Source organism: Triticum dicoccoides, chromosome 1B, assembly GCF_002162155.2.
Source record: "Triticum dicoccoides isolate Atlit2015 ecotype Zavitan chromosome 1B, WEW_v2.0, whole genome shotgun sequence".
Taxonomy (NCBI): Eukaryota; Viridiplantae; Streptophyta; class Magnoliopsida; order Poales; family Poaceae; genus Triticum; species Triticum dicoccoides.
Window position 1 is genome coordinate 439903552 of NC_041381.1, and position 12255 is coordinate 439915806.

General features: G+C 43.7%; 2 protein-coding genes across 2 annotated transcripts; one reads left to right on the plus strand and one right to left on the minus strand.

Annotated features, from left to right (window-relative positions):
- Positions 1–2597: 2597 nt before the first annotated feature.
- On the plus strand, positions 2598–3913 carry LOC119339955 (metalloendoproteinase 1-MMP-like). Its single transcript, XM_037611863.1, has one exon. It carries the CDS (start codon positions 2622–2624, stop codon positions 3729–3731), a length of 1110 nt encoding a protein of 369 aa, XP_037467760.1. The 5' UTR covers positions 2598–2621; the 3' UTR covers positions 3732–3913.
- Positions 3874–6723, minus strand: LOC119339964. Its single transcript, XM_037611874.1, has 2 exons — positions 6630–6723; positions 3874–4295 (listed from the first exon to the last, which is right to left on the minus strand). The coding sequence occupies exon 2, from the start codon at positions 4282–4284 to the stop codon at positions 3997–3999; it is 288 nt and encodes a 95-aa protein (XP_037467771.1). The 5' UTR covers positions 4285–4295; positions 6630–6723; the 3' UTR covers positions 3874–3996.
- Positions 6724–12255: the final 5532 nt, after the last annotated feature.

The following is a 12255-nucleotide window of genomic DNA, read 5'->3' on the forward strand; positions in this document are numbered from 1 at the left end:
CCGTGCCAGCGACCATCGAACCGAATATGCGGACATCCGAAGAACTCCGGACGTCTGGGACCCCGCGAGCCTCCGGACGACCGGCCCCCTCCTGACGTCCGACCGAAGCGCACCCGAGCCGAATCTACGGAAGTCCGAAGAGCACCGGACGTCCGGACCTTCCCGAGCCTCCGGACGACCGGAACCCTCCGGACGTCCGACGCCTGTCTGCGCACAGTGGGTTGGGCCGCCGCCCATGTACCCCTTCACTTACCCCTTCGTGGCCATGACTATATATACTCCTCCACCTCCTCCTAATTAGGTTTAGCGTTGATTTAGCTCAAGTTAGAGATAGAGCTTCGCTCATCCATCGGATCTCCTCCTCGTGAGAGACCGCGGCCTCTTCGGAGAAGATCCTATCGGATTCAAGACCCCCTCGTGGGAAGATCCCCTTGTGGATTCAAGACCTCCACACGGAGAAGATCGATTACCTTTGTATCCTTACCTTTGTTGACTTTGGATCTCGTGTATCTCTTTGTGTTCTTTGATCTAGCATTTGTGTGACCGATTCCTTATTGGTTGAGTGTTTTCCCTCGTTCCTCCCCGTGATTTCCTCGTGTGCTTCCGCGTGTTCTTCGTGATTCCCCGTAGGATCCACTCCAAACGTGAAAGATCGTCCACATAGGGTTCCGCCCTACATCAAGTTTTCTCTCCCAACCGTGTGCGATGCCTCCCTCCATAATTACACACCTCGATCATACCATCGTAGTGCTTAGGCGAAGCCCTGCGCCGGTAACATCATCATCATCGTCGCCACGCCGTCGTGCTGACGGAACCCTTGTCCTCAACTGGATCAAGAGCATGAGGGACGTCATCGAGCTGAATGTGTGCTGGACGTGGAGGTGTCGTGCGTTCGGTACTTGATCGGTTGAATCGCGAAGAAGTTCGACTACATCAACCACGTTATTGAAACGCTTCCGCTTTCGGTCTACGAGGGTACGTCGACACACTCTCCCCTCTCGTTGCTATGCATCACCTAGATAGATCTTGCGTGATCGTAGGAATTTTTTTAAAATTACCGCGTTCCTCAACAAGTGGCACCACCGAAGGCGTAGGGATAGAAGGGTAGGCCTAAACCCAACAGAGAAAACCCGAAAGGCACACCAATCTCGATGTGAATTGGGCAGATGCAATATAAGGCAGTCTCAGGCGACCGTTCAGCGCACTACCAAAGTTGGGTTTTTAATGGCCACGCATGAAAGTTACAACTAGCGGGGGCCAGGGAGTTTATTATCTCAAAATGTAAGATTAATCAAAAGGACTCAAGTGCGGGACTGTTCAAGTACAGAATAAGAGTGTTGACAAGGCATTAGTTGAAGTAACAGACGCGGCAAAGCAGTTGATGCATCTGCCAACGCGTCCCAAGATGTGAACATTCTGTGGAGAAGCTGCAGGACCATTCAGAAGAGGGGGGAAAAACTCGTCGCCCATGGGGCCAGGCAGGGCGGCCTTCTCTGGTGCAGCGCGCGCGGGTCGCGGTCAGATGGTCACGGTCTCCACAACACTGAAGGATGGGAACGATGCAAGATACTGCGGTCGAACACCTCGCACAGGCAGGACAGGAGATCGCCATCTGATCGTGACGCGACTGTGTTGCGTTGGCGCAGGAATGCGCAATCCTTTTTATCGGGGGCAAAACAGGCCAAGAACCGGCATGATCGAAACGTCTGGTTGTGTTTTTCTTCTTCAGGGTTTGAACATTTGAATTGATGTGGTATTTTTCTGGCTATGGTGCTGGGACTAGGAAAAGGAGGAGAACTCTCTCCACCGAAGCTGCAACGGGCTAGAGCAATTTCTCTTTCTAGTGCAAACGTAAGCCGCCCGCTAAGACCAAGGCCGAGAAAACGGCCCGCTACGTCGTTTTCCAACTTGCCGTATGCGCTGAGAGCGTTGAAAACGCCATTTGACAGGGGCATCCATGATCAATCTCTACTCTTTGCCCATCATACGATTACCTCAGCCCAATCAACCTAAACCATTAACTTGTCAACTTAATCACCATCCTTGGTCAATTTGCACGAACCGTCCGGTCGTAAAGTTCTTGTCTCCTGACAGAGGCCACGCTGAAGGCGCGTTCCTACCTCCTTCCAGGCCAGACTGAGGCGGGTAGCTCCTGTACTTGCAGTTCCTAAATCCTAATACGTGTGCCGAGCCCGGGCGTAACACCGCTCGGATTAGCTCCATATTAATACGGAAATCACTAAATCTGACATAAGCCTCTTTTAGAGATATATAAGGTAGAAGATGGAGTACAAATCATATTATACCAAATATCAAATATAGAGATATGTCTATATAATCTAGGAGTATATGCGTTTGAATCGGCTCGCAGAAGAAAAGGAAAAAAAGGCCTTTGGTCTTCGCGTATGACGCAGAGCTTGATCTATTGCGTGACGGAGAAGGCCACCCGGGGAGACGACGACGGGGCGGCGACGGAGTCAGCCGGTGGCCAACCAAAGACCCATCGGCTCCCCTATCCGAACCTTTTTGTTCTCTTCTGTTTCGTTTCTTGCATAAGATTCTTTGCCGCGCGGAGACCTGTAACGAGAATAACGGCCAGCGCGTGCGCGCGCCTGGCTCTGATGGTTCCATGTCGCCCCGCTCGGGCAGCTGCGTGTCTCCCGCTGGTGCTGATACTTTGCCTCCTCTCGTGCGCCGCCGCGAGGCCTGCGCCTGCGCCGGCGCCGGTGCACGGCCGGCACCATGGCCAAGGGTGGCACTCGTTCAAGCGGCTGCTAGACGCGCAGCGGGGGACCCGTGTGACGGGGCTCGGCGACCTGAAGCGCTACCTGGCCATGTTCGGCTACATGCCCAAGCATGCCGTGCCGGAGCACGGCGGCGACCCGACGGACGCCTTCGACGAGCACCTCGAGGCCGCCGTCAAACGGTACCAGTCCCGGCTCAGCCTGCCTGTCACCGGCCAGCTCGACGTCGTGACGCTCGATCAGATGATGTCCCCGCGCTGCGGCGTCCAGGACGACCACGGCGCGTCCGTCTCGCCAGAGCACGGCGGCGCGGTCAGTCGGTTCACGTTCTTCAAGGGCAAGCCGCGGTGGACGCGGCGGTCGGACCCGGACCCGGTCGTGCTCACGTACGCCGTGTCGCCGACGGCCACCGTCGGCTACCTGCCAGCCGACGACGTGAGGGCCGTGTTCCGGCGCGCGTTCGAGCGGTGGGCGCGGGTCATCCCCGTGGCGTTCGTCGAGACGGACGACTACGACGAGGCCGAGATCAAGGTGGGGTTCTACGAGGGCAGCCACGGCGACGGGGTGCCCTTTGACGGGCCGCTCGGCGTGCTCGGCCACGCCTTCTCTCCCAAGAACGGGCGGCTCCACCTCGACGCCGCTGAGCAGTGGGCGGTGGACTTCGCCGGCGAAACGAAAGCCTCGGCGGCCATCGACCTTGAGTCCGTGGCGACTCACGAGATCGGCCACGTCCTCGGGCTCGGACACTCGACTTCGCCGCAGGCCGTCATGTACCCGAGCATCAAGCCGCTGGAGAAGAAGGCCGACCTCACCGTCGACGACGTCGAAGGCGTGCAGCTGCTGTACGGGTCCAACCCGGATTTCAGGCTCAGCTCCCTCTACGACGCGACGGACACCTCCGGCTCGCCGGCAGGGAGCAGTTGGTCTGCTTCCTCGGCTGGGTTAGTTCTTTGTGCGGTCCTGGTCATACTTGTGACGCACTTGTAGATAGACAAAGACATCGTTTTTATAGGCAAAAGATCAGAATACAGAAAAAAACAAGTGTTGGGTAGCCTGATTCTATCTATAGATAGAAGAGAAAGAAGTGTTTCTCTTCTTGCATAGACAGTCAAAAGACGACAGCATGATGTAACTGTACATAATATATTCACCAAAAATTTGAAACTCTATTGTTTGACTTGAGGGTTATGCTTAGTGACAGCGACAAACTTTCAGTACAGAGAACTGACATTGCATCATACGGAGTATGTTTCTACCGCGACACTTCACTCTGAAGTGGCAAAACGCTTTCAGCTCCAGCTTCTTTTGCCCCAGCGGTTCTCTCTGCGACGGCCTTTGACATCGCAAACAATTTCTTGACAGTGTTTGTTAAGCATGTCCTGTGTTCGTCCATGGAGGCATGAATAAACTCGTGGAAGTGATCTCTTAGTTGCGTGACAAAAGAGGTGTTGACGGAGTTCGTCTTTCGGCACGAAGTTGAGGCGGGCTTCACAGGAGATGAAGATGGCTGGGGGACTTCAGATTGGACATCGCCATACATTGTGGATGACACTGCATATATTTGAAACTAAAGTGAGACAAAATGGACAAAAGTCTGCAATTCAATCCATCATGATGAGCACTAACAGGAAAATAGCAGCCTATTTGAAAAGAAAAGAAAAACTAATTTTACATTTGAGTTTCACAGAGAATATGTACAACAAAAGAAATCAATCATCCTTTTCAATGTATATAATAGTCAATGGTAAAAATGATGAATCCAAATCCTAAGCATTTGAATACTTCCAGCTACTATAAACAAAAAAAAATGCATATAACTTCTAAACAAAGACCACATGAATCTAGTTTTATTAAGGGATAAGCACCAATATTGTAGTCTATAGAGCAAAAGATGAGCCCGCATGTGTTAATATAAGGTTGTTTCAGGAAGGGACTATGATATGATTATACAGACAGAAGACTCTCCACTCAGCAATTGCACACCAGTTTTGTAAAACAAATCTAGACAGTACAAACTTCTTAACAAACTAGCAGGCAATCGACAATCAAATACTTGGTACTCTAAAAGACAAACACCAAAGCTCAAGCACAAACATCAGTTAAGGTGGAACATACTGCTTAGAAGATACATTTCTTCTTATCAGGCCAAAGAGTCTTGGACAGTCTAAAACTACAGGCTGGAGGACTAAACTTGCCGATTGCTTCACTAAAACATTAACCAATATGTAAACCGACAGGAGTACACTTAGGTGAACACCGATTATTGGTTGCAATAAAAAAAAACATCAAAGTGCAGCACATATATGCACAATGGTTCCTAATTCCTGAAGACCTAAACAAACTTGCCACGAAACAATAAAATTGGAAGTACAATTGTGTGAGCTGATGTATCAAAGAAGGAAGCACGTGAAAGAGGAACTCCTCCAATTGACACAACTATAAACAAGTTAATGCAGGTGAGCTTATTGACCGTTCACACAAAGATTGCTGCCATGGTGGCCCAAGTGTATAACTGGCTAATTAGCCACCGAGCCTAGACTGGCTTCAGACCGCATTAACATGAGAAGGGTTGCATAATTCCTTGTAATCGGAGATTACTCTACACTTGGCAATGGTAGGTCAATTCTGTAAACTGAATTGCACACTTTCCAGTACTATACATTAGACGGCTGACTGTTTCACTAACTCCTTATACATAGAAGCGTTAAATTAAACTTGTACACAGAATACAAATCGAGATAACCATGTCTAGGTAAACACCTAATTAATGAATGCCGGCCAAAAGTACTTCCAAAACTTAAATTATTTTGCAGAGTATTAGAAATCTAACTTTGTTGTGAGGAAACGAAAGTTTTAGCACATTGATGTGTGAGTTGATGAATCAAAGAAGGAATCACGTGGAAGAGTCATTCCTCTAATTGACACAACAAATCGAGTAAATGTAGGTGAGCTTACTGACCATTCACACAGAGATCGCTGCCACACATGGTGGCTGCAGTGTGTGACTGGCTAATTAGCCACTGAGCCGGGGAATGCAAGATTCGGACCACATTACCACAGGAAGGTTCAAATGGGAAAAAAAATAGCACGTCCACATTGCCACTATTGTGTGGATTTAGAGCAAGTCCAATGAACTCCCCAAATTTGACTCCCTACATCATCGATTGGAGAGGATCACAAAAAAATTCTCTATTTCTCTGAATTAATCAAATCCCACTCTAATTCTGCCAACTTACACTTTATTATTTTTTTGTAACCACCAGACATGTCTTAACAACTGTATTTTTGAACGGTTATATCTTCAGAAACCATATATCGACCCAATTCGACATTACCTTTCTCCATACTTAAAACCAAAAACGTTCTTATTATTGAGCACACGAAGACAGTAGTAGCTAGCAAGCGGCAACAGGCAGCAGCAGATAGGAAGACGCAGGTAGCAAGCCAGCAGCACATAGCAAATCAACCAGCAATAGCTAGCAAGCAGCAGCACATAGCAATCAATCAGCAGCAGGAGCAAAAACATCCTCATTCTCTCGACAAACACTAAAACCTGAACAAAACGCCGCCACAGCAATACAGCACCGTCGCTCTCGGTGCTCCCCATCGGCGCGGATCTGGGTTGCGGGGCAGGGTGGAGCGAGACGGCAAGGCGGCGCAGTAGCAGGTCGGCAAGGAGAATGGCACGTGGAGGAGCACGGCCACGCTGCAGCGACGAGAAGGACTTGGGGGCGGCGACAACTTCGGGAAGCGCAGCGGCGGGGGCAGGTGGGGGATGCCGAGCGCCTCTCGAGTCGACAGAGGGCGGTCTTCAGACTTGCTTTCACAAATTTAGGGTTTACCGTGACTCCACCGCGAAGAGGAAAGAGGGAGCGGAGAGGGTACCTTTGGTGGCGTGGACGGCGACCGCGATCAATACGTCGAGACCAGATGGGAGGTTGAAGAAGAATAGTTTTGGGTTTGCGACGGTGCTAGGGTTCCCTTATTTCTTTTCCTTTTTATATATATAGGGTTCAATTCAATCATCCTTTTTTTTAAACGAATTCAATTACTACCTCCGTCTAGGTGAATAAGTCATTCGCGTAGTTCTAGGTCATTGATTTGAGGAATTAAATATGTGTTATATGTCATGAAAAGTAGATCACTAGATTTCTACGAGGATGTAGTTTCTAAATATATGTTTTTTGTCACATATAATACATATTTAAATAGTTAAATCGTCAACCTAGAACTACGCGAATGACTTATTCATTGAGACGGAGGTAGTATCCTTGATCCGACTAGTAACTGGGACGGCAGACTGACTATTCCAGACAGGCGGTAGATCCCGCACCCAGTAGCCCGGGGAGAAGCCTCCCGCACAGGGAGCGCCCCTACAAGGCCGGTCCGTCGCGCGCTGTAGCGGCCAGGCTACTGTAGCAACAACGTTGCCAGAAAAAGCAACCTTCTTTATTCGTTTTATGAAAAACATGAAATTAATTTTTTGAAAATATGAACATCTTCTAAAAATTATTATTTTCTAAAACCTGGACGTTTTTCAAAAAAGAGAACATTTTCTGAAAACGTGATTTTTTTTGAAAAAAATATGATAACAGTTTAAAATCGTGAAAAACTGATCTTTTTAAAAAGCATGAACATTTCTAAATTTTGAACTTCTTTTGAAATTGGGAACAGTTACTGAAAACATGAACATTTAAAAAAAATCATGAAATTTTTTTCTAATTTATAAACGCATTTTGAAAACCAAAACACTTTTCAAATTTAAAACCTTTATGAACGCAGGAATATCTTTTGAATATTTGAAAAAAAATAAAAATGGCTATATCTCGAATTTTGAACAAATGTCTGAAAAACATGAACACATTTTTAATAAACCCGAACAATTTTTGAAATTCGAAACAAATCTTGAAATTTCGAAAAAAAATCAAAAAGAGACTTTAAAACTAAAAGACAAAGAAATTGGGTACAAGAAACATGAGAAAAAGAAAAGAAAAATGAAAAATACTAAAACTGAATCGAACCTTTCGGGAAGTTTCCAGAACCGGACAACTAAATGGGTTGGCCTAACTGGCTGGCTTTTGTGGGGAAATATCTAGTGCACTGAGTGCTTGTGGTGCTATCGGTGAACCTGACCTCCATAAGACATTTTAAAATGTTCCAAAAATGTGAAGAAAAAAAGTTGGGCATATCACACAATATCAATGCTTGTCGTCACAAAAATTCAAAACATTGCTCAAGATATCTAACACTAAATAATATGTAATATAACTCGACCTTTAGATTATGTCCATTACCGCATTGATGTCAAATTTATCATTTTCCCAATATATCGAATTTTGATATGAAATTTTATGACAACAAACATTGATATTGCGTGAATGTGCTGATTTTTTTCAACATTTTTAGAATATTTTGAAATGTGCTAGCAGGTCCGATGCACCAGTAGCGCCACAGGCACCGTTGCACAAGATATGTTCCCCGTTTCTGTGAGAAGCCCCAATAATTTGACACAAAGCGCATCACATAGGGATTTTCAGTATTTCCTATTTGCCGCATGTTACATCAAACAACCTCCAAACAAAGCAAGTGGGCTAGCTCATTTTAGGGGTAGGCAAAGAGGGTCATGCTTTCGGTTTTGGAAAATTCTAGAACATTCTCGTCTTCCTATTGTTTCATTTTTTTGGTTTTCATCTGTTTTTTCTTTTTCGAAAATGGTCTGAATTCTAAAAAATGACCTTGTTTTATAAACAGGTTCACAAATTCAAAAAATGTTAGGGTTGTTTGATAAATATTTGGAATATCTAACAAAGCTCCCTTTAAAAAAATCATGTTTTTCTAACATTTTTTGAAATTTTAGAAAATATTCCTGTTTCTCCAAATTTGTTCACAAGTTCAAAAAATGCCCATTTTTTCTGAAAGGTTTTGGACATTCATTTGTTTAGTTTTTTTCATGAAATATTCAAAATTACAAAAGAACTTTCCATTTTCAAAATTTATTCACAAATGCAAAATACGTTTACGTTCGAAAAAATGTTCCCCACAGTGATGTTAGAGGGAAGCCCGAGTTGATATATGGAAACCTGGGTCTCTACAGTATCAAAACCAAGGCGCTATATGGCCCAGGCAAGCGCCTTATGCGTGTTTGCTCGGCCTTCTACCACAAACGTGCGGCGTATATGCAACTGTGAGGGCTGGCCCAGGAAGCTCCCGCACGTCGGTCGTTCAGCTTGCTCCGCCCGCCAGTTATATATCTCGCTTATTACGACCCAGAGCACTATATCGCCTCAAGCGTTTGTTTTGATGGGCTGGCACAATATCGTTGGTTTTGGAAGTTCTTACATAAAGTGCCTACCTCCTCTAAAAACGTGCAGTGTCTACGAGACTGGTTTTCGAACCTTTGGTCATTTCAGGAAGGTTGTGATTGATTTTTTCTCTTTTTTGTTATGAGTTCCTTTACTGATTTTATTAGTTCCTTCCTGTTTGTATTTTTTTCTATCTTTCAAATATATTTAATTTTTTAATACACGTTGCACGTTTTTATGGATAGATTAAACATTTTGTACATACACGCTAAAATATATTTGCAAATACATCTTCAATATTTTTCTGTTGAACATCTCTTAAATGCACATTTTTAGTACATGTCAAACATTTTCTGAACCCAACATTTGAAAAAAAATCTAATGAACATTTTCAAACAGGTAAATATTTTTTATATGTTATGAACAATTTTTGAAATAAATGGTGAACATTTCGAAGCACATGATAAACATCCTTTAAATACACGTGGACAATTATTAAATAAACAATTATCATTATTGTGAACAGACGATGAACATTGTTAATATGTTGTGAATATTTGTTTTAAATGCCATATAATTTTTAATGGTACAAACATTGTTTCAATGTAATGAACAAATTTTAAAAACATGTCAAAACAGTTCGGATGGCATGAACATTTTTTTTCACTTTATGCACATTATTGAAACATGTTGTCAACCGATAGAAACAAGAGAAAACCAACATTAAAAACCCAGAAAAAAAACCACGGAACTAAATCAGCGCTATATTACACACTATAGTGGGCCGGCCCAAAGAATTCTTGTAGACCGGAGTGCAATACGGCTCGCTACACCGGAATTGCATAGGAGCACTCGGCGCCGACCCTCATCGGAATTCTGGCCATGTAGGCATCTTGGGATCCGCACACACCAAAGTAGCCTCAATGTATTCACTACTTTTTCAGATCATATGAGGTTTCCAGTGTTTCGTATATCAAAAGTGAGGTCCACACACTTCTATCCCCGGAGAGCAAAGTGTCTGTCCTTACCATAGACATTGAACTCAACTACCAACGTCCAACCACTTCTTTCATGTTAATGCATGTTACCGAAGGCAGGAAGTTCCACCGCATCATCATCTCCCTGCTGGCACTAAATCTCCTTGTTGTAATGTTCGTCTGCACCAAGATCGCTTTAAATCGTTGTCTTCAAGGGAACTACACTTGCGAGACCTAGTCAGCACATCCAGAGCATGGTACCACATCAGTAGTCCAAAATAATTATACCATGCCACAAGGTTAAGTCTAAATTGATTCGTATGTAATCTAGGGAATTAATGTCATTTGTTGTCCAGCCAGACAATGGCCACGAAATACTATGGAATATCTATTATTGCTAATCTCAAACATGTTTCCATCAATCTAGCCACCAATACTGCAATTCATTACGTTTTTTCATATGACCCTTCCATGCACATGACCGTACGAGTCCTTCCATGTACACTGGACATTTTTACTGCAGCCACGTAAACTTCCAACTCTCTCTCGTACACTGTTTTACCTCAACACACCTTTTACCACCCAAAGAATAAATCCCACAAACCAAAAGACTTCCATGAAGTCTTTTGTCCACGAAATTGTGGACATATTAAATGAGTGCACAACCATTTATTACCATGTTATACAACCAAAACTCGCATGCTTTCCATCTGTCATTATAAGCACATGTATGAATTGTCTGTTTCTACGCGTTGGATTTGTATTCACACGAACAAAACATTTCGCAAAAGGTGGCGCTGATCCCGAGCAAGTAGGTGAGCGGCAGTGATTCCAGAGTGTTGCGTCGCCGAGTGCTCTTAGTCCACTTCCACACTACACGCTATATTGGAAGCACCTTGCTCGACTGGCTCATTCCTTTCGAAATCATAGTTGAGGTTATCCCAAAACTCCTTTGACAGCAGTAAGTGGTGATGCGCACGTGCGTCATGAGTTTTGGTGAGTTTTTTCTCAAGAGGATGGATGCGCCTTCTATGTACACATTTTTCTACAAGACACGTTCAAAATGATTTATCACTTTACTACGTGTCCAAATGATGAACCGTTCCCACTATTGTATCCTCGCAGCAAGCCCTTTGAAACTAATCCCATGTTGGTTGGTTTGGAGAAACCTTGCTTCACTGCAATTTGTACTTCCTTATACTCTACTTCGTGCTTCTGCGTAGTGCAATACTATGTGTTTGCTTTTTTTATCTAGTGATGCGGTACACGCTACAACCGCATACCAGGAAAAACAAAAAAACAATTGAAACATAGAAAAGCCAAAGACTTCGAAAATCTAAAAAACCGAGTAAAAACTGGGGGAAAGTAAACAAAAATTAAAAATGAAGAAAAAAACTCGTTATTGTGGAGGGAGCACACTTTCGTGAGCGTGCATCACTCCCTCCATGTGTCCCTCACGCTCGCTGGCCTGCGGTAACTCCACGCCTCGTTTCCTCGTGAGTCACATTCATGGGCTCCCCCGCGCGTCACATTCATGGCCTTCCCCGCATGCATAGGGGCGCCCCCCCATGTGGGGTTACCCTCCAACTAATTTGTTCCTCCTTGTTTCTTTTTTGTCTTGCACTTTAATTCTGTCGGGGGGTGGCTATAAGTTTATTTAGTTCTAAAAATGTTAGTGGAAATGTTCAAAGGATTTACATAATGTTCGTAATTCTAGAAAACTTCAGTAATTTTTAAAAATATAAATAAAGAAATTGTTCACGAATTTGTAAAAGATGTTTATAATTTCAAAATAGTTTGAGAATTCATGAATGTTCATCAAATCAATAAAATCCTGAATTTAAAAATTAATTATGAATTTGGAAATATGTTTGTGATTTTTTAAAAATGTTTCCCATTTTAAAATGTTCACAAATTTTTATAAATATTTTGAATTTAAAATTTTCCATCAATGTTAACAAATGGTCATGAATATTTACGAACTTCCAAAAATTGTTTGGGATTTCGGAAAATGTTAAGAAATTAAAATAATCATTTGCAATTTAATGTTTCTTTACGAATTTGAAAATTCTCACTATTTTTTAGGAATATTTCTCAATTTATCCAAGGTTCCGATTTTGGAACATGTTCATGAATTTTAAAAATCATCATGAATTTAAAATTGTTCATTAATTTGGAAAACTATTTTTATAATATCAATGATGTTAAAACAAATGGAAAAATATAAATAAT

Excerpts from the sequence above, each read along its gene's own strand:
- LOC119339955 (XM_037611863.1), top strand. The coding sequence starts at position 2,622 with ATGGTTCCATGTCGCCCCGCTCGGGCAGCTGCGTGTCTCCCGCTGGTG.
- LOC119339964 (XM_037611874.1), bottom strand. The coding sequence starts at position 4,284 with ATGTATGGCGATGTCCAATCTGAAGTCCCCCAGCCATCTTCATCTCCT.